We start from the raw sequence: 15,318 nt of genomic DNA, 5'->3' as shown, positions 1-15,318 counted from the left end.
CGCGGATTAATTAATTTGGTTTATATAAAGTGTTGCAGAAAGTCAAACCTTTAGGTAGCAATACATGCGCTTGATACCGTTTAACGATATCTATATTACGACCTATTAAATATAAGTGGTAGGCCCACAGTCATTTTTAGCGTTTGTAAAGTTACTGAGTTGCTATACGTGATGTTCATGGGTCGAATAATTGTACATATAATCACGAGTTTCAGTATATTAACCCTAATTTTACGTGAAAACTCTCAGCTTTAGAAAATTTTAAACGAATTTTTACTAACTTTTAAATTTCGATTCCCTTACGGTACTTTCCCGACGTGAAAACAAAATGGAGGATTTTTCTTCACAACTCCCCGAAGATTTGCGCGAAACCTGGAAGCAGTTTACCAGTTTTGACCCTTCACAATGGACGAAGCCGAACGCCAAGGCTACCATAGCAGAGTTTAAAGACCACCGTTTGCAACCAACGTTTCCAGCAGAAGGAATAGAATACGCTTACGATAACTGGACGCCAAATTCTGGTGATGTCATTGTAGCCTCTTTCCCGAGAACAGGTTTTCTATAATAGATTATATTTTATTTTTGTCATTAACAGTATTGCAATGTTTCCATAAGTAAGCATATTTAAAAAAATAAAGGGTAAATGTCATTATGTAGGCTATAATACAGTGGGTGGTTAAAGCCCTGCACAAGTTACCATGTTACCCATGTTTGTAACTTTGATGCGATGTAACACTAGCAACTTAATTAAAATCTCCAACTGCTGTGCCATGCCCATGTGTGTTTTTGGGCAATATATCTAAGTGCAAACCAATGGCCACTAATCGGTCAAATCGGTAAACAGGAATGAGTTGTGTGTAAGGTAAAAGGTGTATGTCTGTATGACAATAGGACACCTTGTACTTGTATTATTACATATGATTTTCCCTGTCACACAAAGATAAATAAGTGACACATGACATTTGTTTACTTAATAATATTTTTTTAAATACAAACAAAATAACGTTCATTCTTTCCTCAGGAACAAACTGGACAACTGAGATAGTTCGTCAAATACTTTATGGAAGGGATGAAGAAACTTTGAAGAAATTGGCTTCGGTGCCAGTACCGTTGATGTTTTACGAAGCAGGGGGACGTAAGTCTTCTTCCTATACATAATGCTTGTTAAAAACTAAACCCTGAGTGACATTGTATATTCACTTATAATGTTACATACGTGGTAACTTGTGAGCCGGCATGTGGTGTATGAAACAGAACACCTGTGTTATAACGACTACCATTGCTGCCTACAGTCATTTAAAACATGTATTAGATTCAAAGTCTCTAATTTATATTCATTTTTAGCTTCCAAATTTAAACTGTTGGAACACCTACCATTCCCAAGGAGGTTCATGGCAACCCACCTCCCATCCACTTTAATAAATGTGAAAAACATAAAAAAAGCAAATGCAAAGGTATTACCTGCTTTTCTGATCATTAACTTATTTAAACTGTCTAGTAAAAAATTAGGTATACAGGTATATAGAACAATTGGTTTTTACCTATCTATTTATTTTACTCTATCCACCATTTTCTGATGGTGTTATAAAATAGAATATTACTCCAATTAGTTTTCACTTGTATCTATTTAATGTATTCTTCAATTCCCTAATGTCATTTTTGTTATTAAATGATACTTAATTTGTCCTCTTTATGAATGCGAAAACACACTTGTTCGCAACTGGTTATGACAGGTGAGATATACATAACTTATTCCTTATTAAAAATCTTTTATATTTCAAGGTAATATGTGTGATTCGAAACCCAAAAGATCAAGCTGTATCTTGGTTTCATTTTGTTTCCAAACTTCCATACATGCAACTTGAGCCAGTTAAGGAGATCATTGATTGTGAATGGCCTAAGTTCCTGGAAAACTACACCAGTGGTTAGTAAGAGGTTTTGTTAAGAAACATAAGGGATTAATACAAAATGAACTTTCTGCACTTAAGACGAGAAAAGATAAACAATAATATTAAGTTAGGATATAGAGAGAAATTAGCTTTAAAGCAGAATTGTTTCGGACCAATTTGTTAAAAGTTGTTTTTATATTCTATATACCCAAATATATATATTTGTTGTAGAAGTATAGTTTTCCATGCTTTTCAATATTTTAATTTATTACAAAGTATTCTGTTATTTATTTGTCTTTTTAATTGCTATAAACGATCATATTTCAAGTGTTATTATTCTCAGGTAAAATACCATTGGGTATGAGATCTGGTGAATGGTATTTAGAACACTTAAAAGGTTGGTATGAACAAAAAGATGACAAGAACGTTATGTTTGTATGCTTTGAAGACATGAAAAAGGTAAACAGTCACAGTAGTTCCGTATGATAGATTAATTAATTTATATAAAAAGTGTTAGACTGTTAGTCATAGCTCTTAAAAATAAAAAAATGGTCTACTTAAAAGAATGTTGCTTTTCGGGAAAACATGTATAGTTGAATATGCTGTAACAAAACTGTGCTACCTTGGCCAAAATTCATTACCAGCTTAAGATCAAGCTATGTCTGTTTAAATAAAAATGGTTACATATGTATGTTTTCCATCACTTTCTTATATGACATTAAAACGATGTTCCAGGACTTGCCAAAGGAAGTTCAACGGCTTGCAACTTATCTTGGAGTTGAACTTAGTGAAGAAGAAGTGATGAGTATTTGTGAGAAATGTGGTTTCAAAGGAATGAAGAAAGCTACAGATGATGCTGGCAGCAAAATGGAGAAGATTAGAAGTGATTTGGGAGTTTTAAGAAGAGGTAAAAAGTGTAGTGTTTGCTTAGTTAGTTTTTTCAACTGCATTTATATAAGGTTTATGAAGTCCCCATGCATGTTGTACAATAGGATTTTTCTAAGTTTTAACTGAGCAATGTATGTGTGGCATAATATATTAACACCCTATTTGACTCATGTGTATAATATGTCACTATTTACACCCTATGTGTAATATGGCAGTCAGTTTATAATCAGACAGTGATGAGCCACTGTTTGCAATAGGGTACAGATAGGTTCTACATGGTTACAGTTGGGTGGGTCACTGGTCACCTGATGTAATCTCATTTTAAACTTTTTGATTGACAGGTGAGGTTGGAGGATGGAAAGACATGTTCACTGTCAGTCAATCAGAATTCATTGACGCCCAAGTTGCTGAAAAATTAGCAGGGACAGATATTCAGTTCACTTACACAATCTAAATCATACAAAAATCGAATTATGTTAATAAAAAAAGTTAAAATATGGGTTTAAGCTGTTTTTTAACAAGCTCCATTTCTAATTGCAATCACCCGTTATGTGAATTCAACAATTATGTTCAATCTGTTTAGAAATCATGTTTTAATTATTTTGCAAGTGGTTCAGACTATGTTGTACCTCATGCTTTTATGCTGTGTTGTTATAATAGTGGAACAATTATGTTACAGTTAAATAAATTTATCTGTTTTTCTTAATATTACACCAGAACTGGTGTGTTAGTAAACAAAACATTCCGAACATGTTTAAACTGATTTGAAAAGTTTACAAGTGTGCAGTTATAAAGTATTTTGCCAACGGCTGGAAAAATGGGTAACTTGAATCATAGATACATATACATATGTATATATACATATACATATGTATATACATATATGTATTATCTATGCTTGAATGTTCACTATTTGAATCAGCTGCAAAAGGGCCGCTTATAAAACCCTAAACAGTTCCTTTGGTTTAGTTTAGGGACACCGCATGCACTTCTGTCTGCGACGCGTGTGCCGTTAGTGGTGGAAATGCGTTGGTTTCTAAGGCGAAAGAATCAGGGTTGATGTTTTCGAGTTACTTCAGTGGCGTGACCAAAATTTGCATCTCAGTTTTTTCGTGTTTTTTCGGGAAAATAGGAAGTAACTACGCTTCAAGTTTTGCTAAGGAAATAACGTGATTTGTTCTAAAGTTTAATTTATTTACTTTGGTAAACTTTACGTAGCATTAATTTGTAATTCCAATTACTCTATAGGCAGAAATAAAATTCTTGCAAAATAGAGTTAGTTCAGTATAATCTTTTATATAAAGTTGGGTGGGGAAGATGGGACACGTTTTTATTCTATTTTCTTATCCCATTTGGTAGTAAACAAAGAACATTCAAGGAATTATAAAACCGTATCTTCACGTTATGTGTTAAAGATGTCCCATCTTCCCCCACCCTATTTTATAATGTAAAGTAAACGTTGTTATGTTGTGTTTTTGTTTATTTATAATGCTATGCTTTTAAACCTAAGGGAAGTGTTAGAACTGTTAGTTATGTACTTTATTAAGCTTCGTGCATATCACATATCATTCTGGCTTATGTATGTTGTTTTTTATTTATATTGGTATACTTCTGAGTCCTGACCATAATATCTGGCTTATGGAAAGTGTTTTAACCATTTTTAAACCATTATTATACATTCATGTTGGAGGGCAACTGGTGATATGGCAGTAGAAGTTTAGTAATATTCTTGTGTTTTCTTCAAATTTTGGGTTTGGTTGTTTATTTTACTATTTATACCCAAAACACCAATTGAGCAAGCCTGTAAACTTATCATACTTCTAATCAAAAATTAAGATAAGCGTGATGAGAAAATGCTGTTTTCAAAGCATTTCTGCCGGCTTACTTGGTAGCCATTAATGCCCTCCAGTCAAATTAAAGAATTTCCTTTTGACTACATGCGCATGTCGGTATGTGATTGATTAAAAACCACATTCTTTACCAACAGACAGATTGGACAGTTTGATTTTGCAGGATGATATTTTTCATGCAATTTTGTACTCAGATTTTTACTTAAAATGTTGCGCAAAATTTTGCCCTAATTTTAATTAATAAGGACGGTTGTATAATGAAAAATATATCGGTTACAAACGACCAGAACGCAGGTTTTTGAAATTTAGTCATTTTTACCAAACTGAAATATAAGAATCCTACTAGGTTTATTCTGATATTGGTATAATTGTATTAACATTTTGAAATTCTTACGTTATGAAGTATCTTTTTTATGTTGTTTACAGTTTCCTTTAGAAGTATATATATTATAAATTTTACTTTTACAACTATTGTATTTCACAATGTGTAATATTTATTGTATTTTTATCTTTTGTTGTATTATCTCGCAATAAAGCTGCTTAAATGGACAAACAAGTAATTGATTCCAAGTTAAACGAGATACGGATAAACAGGATAATCACTTAGACATGCGATGTGTATATTGCACACCAAATATTTCATATACCCATTGGAGATTACTGTTTCACAGTTGTTTCCTTAAAGTTTGACATTGAGGGTATAGGATAAACAAGATATAATTAGACAAGTATTATAGCATACATTCCTTGCCCATTATTCATACCCATTGGGATTACTGTTCCACTGTTGTTTCCTTAAAGTTTGTTATGTGTTGGTAAAATATTGATATTGTGGCTTTTAGACAAGTAGAACTCTTTCTATTTGAAATTGGACTGTTGTTTTAATGATTGTGGAAATTTTTAAAGGTCAAAATGGAAACTGTTGTGTTTCCTGATAATATGGTTCTATAACTTGTTGGTGTTTTTATACAATACCTTTTACTTTTTGAGGCAACACTGAAAAATACCTGTTATCTTATGTTTGTGTAATTTATTATTCATATTTATGCACAATATGTAGTTAGTTTTGTTTCACAAGTGCCTGATGCCTGGTAGCATATAAGCTTCATAATGACCATTGTTTTATTGTAGGTGAAACAATTAGGTCAAATTTGACTTTCCTCAGTTAATCTTATTCTATCACAATGGTAGGTGTTCTACAACAGTACTGCTGTGTGCTCATGGTCACGGTTGCTTTGGTCTCTGCCTCTTCAGCAAATAAGGTAATTTAGGAATTAGAATTATTTGATATTTTTGTTGTCATTATTATAGTATTTTACACCTGATGGCTTGTTTTGTTTTGGTCGCTCGTTTTTTAAATGAATCTAAATAGACATGGTCACATTTCAGTGATTGTATAACATGGGTCTATTCTGATTTCTGACGGCCTATATGGTGTGTTTTGGCAAATTGAAACATTGTGGAAATTAGTATTCTGACTGGTTCTATTAAATAAATATTGGATAAAAATAAAACATAGCAGGCAGTTTCACTGAAAGTGAAATCTATATATAAGCCAAGTCCTTGTTTTGTTGGAAACCCCTCTTGTTCCACTTCATTGGTTCAATGCATGAGTGATTATTAAGTGGATGTGAAGTAGCTTTCATGTGTCTACTAGTTGGTTGTTCATACAATCGTATAAGTATAATAATATCAATTAACATTGCTATAGAGTCAACCACTCTGTTGTCCAACTTTATACTTACTGCAATGACAGTAGTCCTGCACGAAAATGTCATATTGAAGTTGAATTAAAAGAAGTCCCTGGTAGAATGTACATACAGTACGTTAGGGTGTCATTTTTACCCTAAATTGGCCAAAAATTGTCACTTTACCTTATTGTAGTCATTATAGTACTCAATCACCTTAGGCGAAACAGTTTTACCAGTATACATGTTATGTGTGGTGATGGTCAAAGTGGTGCGTCAATAACAAAGTATATCCAAGGGTTAGGGTATAGGAGCTTAATAGTGGAAATCCTGTTGACTACATTCTGTTTTCACACTTGATTGCTCATGTATTGCTAATGAATCAACCTTTTTTTAATGCTTGCCGGACAACATACAGTTTTTACTGTTCAAAAAATGTCTTGAATATATGTTTGTTAATTTTGTTGTTAAATTTTTGTATTTAATTGTGTTTAATTAAATTAACTTAATTAAGTTGTTCTTCATAAGTGTATTATCATATCTTTCATTTATAACACTTGATTGAGTTGCTTGTATCAATTCTCTATGCTTTGTTATCTAGCCAAAAGCCGCTGAGGTGTGACTTTTGACTGCTGATCCACCAATAGAAAGCGAATAAAGCAGCAACGTTTCTTTGACGTCATACACAATAGGTTGGAGTTCCCCACAAAAGCCTTACAAAACAGCTCTCCAACGGTGAAAAGAGTTACTTCAATTTCTCTCTACTTTTTTCTCTTTCTTACTCTCTCTCTCTCTTACTTTACTTGGTCTATCAATGTTTGGTGACAAAACAGCTTCCACAAACACCACATTGGTTTCGTACATTGCTGTTTAACTCTGCCATATATTACGTAAATGAAATCAGTCTACTTACACATAGGTAGTTGCTTTGTAAAGTTAGAATAATTAAGAACTGACACAATGTTCCTGATCTTTGTTTAACTCCAAAGTCCTGAGCTCCCAGTTATAATAACTTCCGTTTATTACGTCCGAATGCTTTTAATAATTTCCTGTTAAAATCTGTGATGTCACAGTAACACATAATATCACTTTGGATCGGTTGTTTTAGTGATGAGTTAGTGAATTAATAAAATAACCAAAATCGGTTGGATAATTTCTTACACTTTACTTTAGCAGAACAGAGTTGTCACATTACGTTTGTTCTCATCAGCAATGTTTCTTGACTACAGGTTTTAAAAATAGTAGAAGTATTAAACTTGAATATTGTTTGCTGTTTGCTGACATTTTGAAGTTTGAACAATAAATTATAGGTTTAATTTTGATACCAGAAAAAGCAATAAAGTTTTTTGTGCTTTTTCATGATGACAATAGGCCTACTCTTGCCGAGTTTTGTTTGTAGACAATAGATACTCTATGAGGAAGTGACATCATAGATAGGGTATGGGTCAAAGTACATAGACATTTATGAGGGGTGTGTCCTCAGAAATGAATCTATTGGCCGAGAAAATGGGTGGGAACATATATATAATAAATATGATGACCATTACATTGTTTTACTTCCCCAGATTGACAAACTTGTAAAGAAAACTTTACTTCGAAGCAAAAGAATGGTGACTTCAGAATGCCCTAGCAGGTAATTAAGCATATTTTACTTGCTAATTAATTAAACATTTATTGCAGATTGTAGTATTTCACAGTGTTTAATTGGATATTTGTAAGTGTTAGTTTTACCACTGTTTTAATCCAAACAAACAGGAAGTTGTTTTTCTATAAAAGATAGGTTCTAAAGCATGGTACGCCACTTGACAATAGATCAAGGAAAGAGTTGGTCCTTACTAAATCCAGCTAAAAACTAGGAAAAAAGATTAAACGTTTAAAAAAAAAATTGAAACAGCTTATGAATAATAATCAAGTTAAATCAGCCAAGCAACAATGCATAGAATTTCTTATAAGAACAAAATGTCACCCAACTTTGACTGTTTCAATTATCTGAGCCACTAAAGAAAAATATATATTATTTTTTGGCATGCCTTAATAAGTTTTTTAACATGTGTACTTACTTTTATCAATATTTTTCAGAATGGCTCTGTGGCCAGGTATACAACCTGCAATATGTTGCCCATGCTCAAAATGTCCTGAGGATCATTTGTATACTGGTCATTATAATTATGCAGATGATTGCTGGGGGGAGGATGAAGAATACAGTTGTTATTCTAAATAGTGAGTTGCTTAACTTGCTTGTATTTGGTTTATAATGGGAGTGACCTATTTTTAGTTGTATGATTGTCTTCTTGTTCATATATACCAGACATATATGGTGTATTCATACACCTCATGCTAGTTGTTACGGTACAACATAAATGTCTTCTTATACAACAGACACCCATCATGTATTCATACCAACACCTCATACTCGCTGTGCAGTTATAACATGGGTGTCTTCTTATACAACAGAGACACATTGTGTATTCATACATCTCATGCTTAATGCTGAGTTATAATAACACCAGTTCTATACAAACGTAATGTATTCCGGCACCTTATGCTCACTATCTTATCATGCCATAATTTTGTTGCATGTTGTTCTACTTAATGCTCACTGCCCAAATTCTAGTTTTAAATGTTTACACTTCATTTGAACAGTACCGAATGCTTGGATATAATAAAAGCTTGGGAAATATTTTGGACAACAACAACAACAACATCAACCATTCCACCAGCAACAACACCTAACAATATAACAACAGTAGCTATTGCACCAACAACTTCAACAACAACAGAAGCCCCAACTCTGTTGCAAGGTGAGAAAAAATAGTCTGGCATAAAAAAATTTAGACGGTTGGTTGTGAACATGGACATGGTTGTATGCAGTGGCGCGACCAGGGGGTTTCGGGGGTTGTGACCCCCCTTTTAAACCAAAAAAAAATTAGTTAAACATTTAAAAATATGTTTTTGATTAAAACCCCTTCCCCCTTATTTTTTTTTCCGGATGCGCCACTGGACATGGGTATAACTGACAGCTGATGTTGTGTTTTACATTGGGTTGAATTGCATCGTATACAAAACATAAAAACATCATATTTTTCAGAAAAAATAATAATATGGATAACGTAGTTTATAGTTAGGTAAAATGTGCAATCCAACCACAGAACGGATATTTAGATCATAGATATTATGTACTAAATGTGTCCCATCTTCCCCACAGTACTATATTGTAACTGTTCTATTCTTGTCCAGTGGTCACAACAAAGGAGGGCAACAACCTTGCACTTTATGCCATCGTTGGCATCTTAAGTTTGTTATGTATCTTGGCTTTTCTCTGGCTTCTACGACGAAAATACAAAAATAAATACCAAGATTTGAAAAAATATCTTCGAACTGTGTGCGCAGGGAATAAACCAGGCAGTCGAAGTAAAACAGGTAACCTTACAATACATTGCTTACCTAAAACACATTGCCTAACCAGACAGGCTAGGAAATCCAGCAGATGATCTACCACCTGGTCTAATTACCTTGAAATATGCATTGTGGTAATGGACCAACTCTGGCCTAAATCTTGCAAGCCCACATTTATCCCATACGCATATATTTATAAAACATTGTTGTAGGAATGTACTGGGCTGGATATTATTTTTTAAATTTAGTGATAAAGCTGTTTTTGTCCTATTAATTTTGGATTATATAATTTCTGCCTGCCTACAATAAACCCCATGTTTTGCACTGTAGATTAATCATCCTTATATCACGTTTAGATCCTACACATACTCCTTTAAGAAAAACAGACTTGGACAGACAAGACACCGTAGAAGAAATGCAAGAATCTTACTCATCTCCAGGTTTGTGTATTTGCTAGGCAACCTTGTTTGGTGGCTTGGTGTATAAGATGTCATTTTATAACTTTGTAAACATGAGGTGTATAAATACACACTAATGTTATAACTTAACATTGGACATGATATGTTTAAATACGCTGTTTGTGTTTGGTGTATGAGAGGACACCAATGTTATAACTTAACATTAGGCCTAAGATGTGTAACTGTTAATACACTGTGTTGAATTGTCAACTAAAGCTGCAGACGTACCATGTATTGCTTTTGTTTAAAACAGCAATGTGCCAATCAGCTACACTATAAATACTAGAGCCAATTTAAATAGAGCGGGCTTTATAATACTTGAAGCACATATAGTTACAGCAGTGCCCTCCCTTTAAAATATGCTGCTCTATTTTAAACTGTGTCTTTATAAAGGCGCAAGCATTCATGTGAAAAAGGTTCAAGTTATTTTTGCATTTCTAACCAGTGACTTCTATTTAAAAACAACAATCTGTATGTTTTAATATCTGCTACACGCAGCAGTGTTACCTGTTTTATTTCATATCATGGTTGATTGATTTAACAGACTTTAATTGGTGCAACACTAACAAAACTACGACTTTATATGAGCAGGTTATTCAACCTTTCAATACATGAAATAATATTGTTTATTCACAGACAATATTTTGGGGGGCTCACTGTAAAAGGTTGTGACAAAAGTGACAATTCCTATAAACTTAAATTGGATTTAAAAGCTTTACTCAGAAAAACGTAACTTTTTACAACCATTTCGAAAAACCTTTGTAATTTCACTCTGTTTGAAAGCACTGCCTTATATCATTTTAACTCTAGCCATTACTTTTAATACATTATATAATATTTGCTTTGTACATACATTATTTCTACTCATTTAATACAGGTGTTAAAATGCTTGAGAGTCCTCCTGATGATAAAAGACATATTGTTAATTGTAAGTACCAACCAACCATACAGCTACCTAATAAGGTATAAAGTACCACAATAATGTTTTAATGTAACGATGTATTTGAAAAATAAAACATTAAAATTTACATCATAAACTTCAAAACTCGTTTGGTTTAGCATTTATTTTAATATTGTTTATAAGTTTTGAACCAAGCTTATTCAAACCTTACTTCAAAACAAGGATCCATTGTCCCTTTTATTACTCTTTGTTTGCTAAGCCTGCGTGTCTTATATTACATTACAGCCAAACGAACAGTTTACCCTGTACAAGCCACTCCATTCGAAGACTCAAAAGGTGAACTATGTTTTATATTTAAATATATTTCAAACTGATATTACTTTAATTATTTTACACATTTGTAGATTTTTTTGCCCTGTAGTAATAAAAATCTTTTGTATTTTTATATTTAAATTTATATTTCGCCTTTTTTTGTTATAGGTTATTACATCATAGTCAAATCATTGGTTCCTTAACAATGGAACAATAGTTTGATAAACCATATTTCATGTGCACAACTCATTAAATTTCAAACATAAAACTTAAATTTCAAACATAAAAAAACATAAAAAAGTCACAACAATTATTTAAACTATATGACCAAACAAACAATTATTGTTCTAACTTTTTTCGTGACACAATTTGGGATTCAGTGAATAATTGAAAAGTCAAATATATTTGGCTTGTTTGTCAATACCAGTTTAATCAATTTAAGCATTACTACATATGTCTCCATTTGTATTGTGTAAGAACTTGTTTAATAATCTTAATAATTAAACCCAGGTGATTTAAATGAAACAGTAACAACTTCATTTCCTTCCACTGTACCAAACAAAAATCCTGGGCCAGAAAGTAAGTTTGTAATATCATTTGTTCTAAGTTACTATGATTGTTAATTGTCGCTCACTGGTTCTTGGTTATTAAGAGTAATTGTATCGCAAGTGAATGATAGCAGGTTTGATGCTGCTACTATCGTGGGTCTGTGTTCTTGGGAACACTAACAGTCATTGCTTCAACATAGTGGTCACTAATAAATTGTCTAAATTGAAAAGTTTAATAAAACAATCACCCACAAAGTTACAAATGCGGTAACTCATAAGTGGGCATAAAGTGTATGAAACTAAACACTTGTGTTATAACAACTATTATCTAACTGCTACCCAATGATAGATTAGTTACTTCAAACCATTCATTTATATTGCTTTACTACAGGTAACCCAGAATGGCTTCCACCACCTCGGTACCCCCCACCAATACACATACCCGACCCTACTAACCAAACCACACCCCCCAATATTTATGTTAATGGTGGCCAGGCTTTTATTGCTTTTACATCCGGTCCCGGTAATGTACATTACGTCAATAATAACTACAACCAAACCCCACCACCAAACACCCTACCTGATGAAGATACTTCGACAAACGCTCAAAGTTTTAATCCTTCCAGCTTTCCCAACAGCTCCCCATGTCCCACAGAACGTTTACACCAAGGTAAGGTTAAATCCCATTACATGTGGGTCTTGACCATTAATTCTTATACCAGGCTTATGCTTAGAAGGTCTTATATGTGTGTGTGTGTGTGTGTGTGTGTGTGTGTGTGTGTGTGTGTGTGTGTGTGTGTGTGTGTGTGTGTGTGTGTGTGTGTGTGTGTGTGTGTGTGTGTGTGTGTGTGTGTGTGTGTGTGTGTGTGTGTGTGTGTGTGTGTGTGTGTGTGTGTGTGTGTGTGTGTGTGTGTGTGTGTGTGTGTGTGTGTGTGTGTGTGTGTGTGTGTGTGTGTGTAACTTACTTTATCCTCGCGTGGCTGGAAAACGACAGTCGTTATCACCAGGGTTTAACACCTCGTGCCAGCTTACGAGTTACCATGTTTGTTGCTTTCTGGGTGATTATTTTTTGGGGAATTTTTTCTTTTTTTTATGTATGTCTACTAATTTGGACAACCCATTAGTTACCACTGGGTTGGAGCAATTGCAGTTAAGTGTCTTGCCCAAGGAAACATACGCCCACAATGATAGCAGCGTCGAGCCTTGGACCCATTACTTCTGGGTTACAGGCAGGCGCGCTAACCACTATGTCACGACGCCCGGATTATTGTTTTTTTTCAGCCATCAGTACAAAACAAATTTTCATATAAACTTTAAGTGTATATGCAAAAATTGTCACCCACTTACATTAAATTTGTTATCATTATTACTGTTTTTAAGATTATGCTGGTTAAAATTCTTAGAATGCACAACCAGCAAAATATTGTCTAATTGTGTTCATAATATAAATAATCTTTGAACGGCCAAAATGTTGGAAATGCACTATGTTTTTCATACCAGATGAGATTGAAAGAATATTTACATTATGCCTGGTAGCAAAAGTAACAGAATATATGTAATCATAAACGATTTCAATTGCTTATAGTGTTAGTACCCCCTTCGCATACGAGGTGTCAGGTGTGCATTTAACCTGACACACGCTCAATTATGTACTTTGTCGTTGCACCATATGTTCCAACACTAAAAGTCATCATAAATTTTATGACTGTTTGTTTAAAAGACAATGACAACTCTATATGGTTTAACTACAAATTCAAACAATTAAACATTAAACCCTGTTGCTTCAGATAGTTGGTACCATAATAATATTTAACAAATCTTTTTACATAAAAATAAAGTAAATTAAAAAAAAACAATATTCGGTTAGTAATACTGCATTAAATTTTATACCAGAGTATTAGTTCTTAGGATTATTAATTAATATTTTTAACTCTTTTTAAATTAGCTAAAACCTGTTTTGAATTATATTTTAAAATCACTGTATTTTTTCACTTTTTGCTTCTCTTTTTTACTTTTGCCATTTTTTGATTTCTGAAACCAGCATTAAAGCAATCCTATGTATTACAGAGCCAGTAAGTGAGCGTCCCACCCATATAATGCATAACAATGTGGATAAAACAGGACACCCATCTGACGCTGAATCCAACTTTGCCCCATCCTGCACAAGCAGGCTACACATCCGTAGGACGAGAAACCCGACCGAAAACGAGTCCATAGCCACGGACTCTTCCACCAAAGCACACGCCCTATTGACGGATTACTCAGATGCATCCAAAGCACCGTTAAGGCTTAACTGTCAGATTCAAAACATGCGGAGAGCGAATGATATGAATGACCATATATCGGGTGGGCAAGACTCAAGTCTCTCCACCCCTGTACAGTGTATGGAAGAATCCAATGGAAGCTTGAACGTTGATCTCTATTCTCCATCTAACACTCTGATCTACCCCCCAATTGATGTTCACTATAAGTCATGATAGTTATTTCCACCCAGTATTTCACACACCGGACACTGCACGCCACAAATTAAGTTTCAAAATTGAAATCAAAATTGTAGTTTCCTTAAATTTTCATGAAGACCTAACTTTTTGAGCAAACGAAGCAAGTCATTGTTATTCTAAGACACAATGGACCATGATGATGTCACAAGCAGTGATTGACAGCCAACAATAGGTGTTTGTTACGCGCCAAGAGGTAGAACAATCAAGTGTTAGTCAGTATATGGATGGAATACAAAGTTCATCATCTGTGTAATGCTTTAACTTCAGGAAACAAAACATGACAATGGAATGGTCATCAAATTCTTAATGCTGAAATTCTGATTAGACATTACCTACAATTGTTGGGTGATGGGCCAAATCTTTCCCAACTTCCTCTCACCCACGAAGAATAAAAGAATAACTACAACTTTTTGAAATAGCAGAATCTGCACTATTGTTTGATGGTTGTTGCTATAAAATCACAAGGTTTTTAAAGCTACTATAGTGTATGGATAAGAAGACATGACTTTTGGTTGGTTTGGTCATTCATATCCTTGTGGGTGAGAACTTGAGTAACTTATCCATGGTTGCTACTCCCATGCCCACAGTCGAGTTGCTGAAGCTACTGCAGTGTGTGGTTCAGCAAACCTGTATTTGAATAGGAAACCGCACTATGTTTCCTACAATTCTGCAATCGGTTTCTTTTATTATGTCATAAAAGAACAAACAATGCACTTGTATAGGTTCTTCAATAGGATATTATATCTCTTGTGTCATTTATTTTTTTCTTAAAACAAATTAAAAAAAAAACATTTTTCGAAAAAATTATGATTACTTAAGTGCACCAAATATGCTAATGGAAAGTGCCTTTCTCTTCGCCAAGTTACCTGCACATAATTAACGCCTTA

At 33.7% G+C, this 15,318-nt stretch overlaps 2 protein-coding genes across 3 annotated transcripts; both read left to right on the top strand.

Moving 5' to 3' along the window:
* Window positions 1-228: 228 nt before the first annotated feature.
* Window positions 229-3,526, top strand: LOC149730643 (sulfotransferase 1B1-like). Its single transcript, XM_089884726.1, has 7 exons — window positions 229-554; window positions 1,022-1,135; window positions 1,345-1,454; window positions 1,783-1,924; window positions 2,233-2,348; window positions 2,625-2,796; window positions 3,119-3,526. Exons 1-7 carry the CDS (start codon window positions 329-331, stop codon window positions 3,229-3,231), a joined length of 993 nt encoding a protein of 330 aa, XP_089740852.1. The 5' UTR covers window positions 229-328; the 3' UTR covers window positions 3,232-3,526.
* A 2,211-nt stretch (window positions 3,527-5,737) lies between these two features.
* LOC149730642 (uncharacterized) lies at window positions 5,738-15,017 on the top strand. Of its 2 annotated transcripts, none has more exons than XM_089884719.1 (11): window positions 5,738-5,889; window positions 7,881-7,948; window positions 8,395-8,535; window positions 8,959-9,116; window positions 9,553-9,735; window positions 10,068-10,151; window positions 11,047-11,097; window positions 11,356-11,406; window positions 11,893-11,961; window positions 12,322-12,600; window positions 13,998-15,017. In XM_089884719.1, the coding sequence occupies exons 1-11, from the start codon at window positions 5,812-5,814 to the stop codon at window positions 14,405-14,407; spliced, it is 1,572 nt and encodes a 523-aa protein (XP_089740845.1). In that variant the 5' UTR covers window positions 5,738-5,811; the 3' UTR covers window positions 14,408-15,017. The 2 variants fall into 2 exon arrangements, with proteins under 2 accessions (XP_089740845.1, XP_089740846.1); XM_089884720.1 differs by lacking the exon at window positions 5,738-5,889 and adding an exon at window positions 6,915-7,050.
* Window positions 15,018-15,318: the final 301 nt, after the last annotated feature.

Source organism: Ciona robusta, chromosome 9 (assembly GCF_009617815.1).
Source record: "Ciona robusta chromosome 9, ASM961781v2".
NCBI classification, from domain to species: domain Eukaryota; kingdom Metazoa; phylum Chordata; class Ascidiacea; order Phlebobranchia; family Cionidae; genus Ciona; species Ciona robusta.
This window is presented reverse-complemented; position numbering and strand designations above follow the sequence as displayed.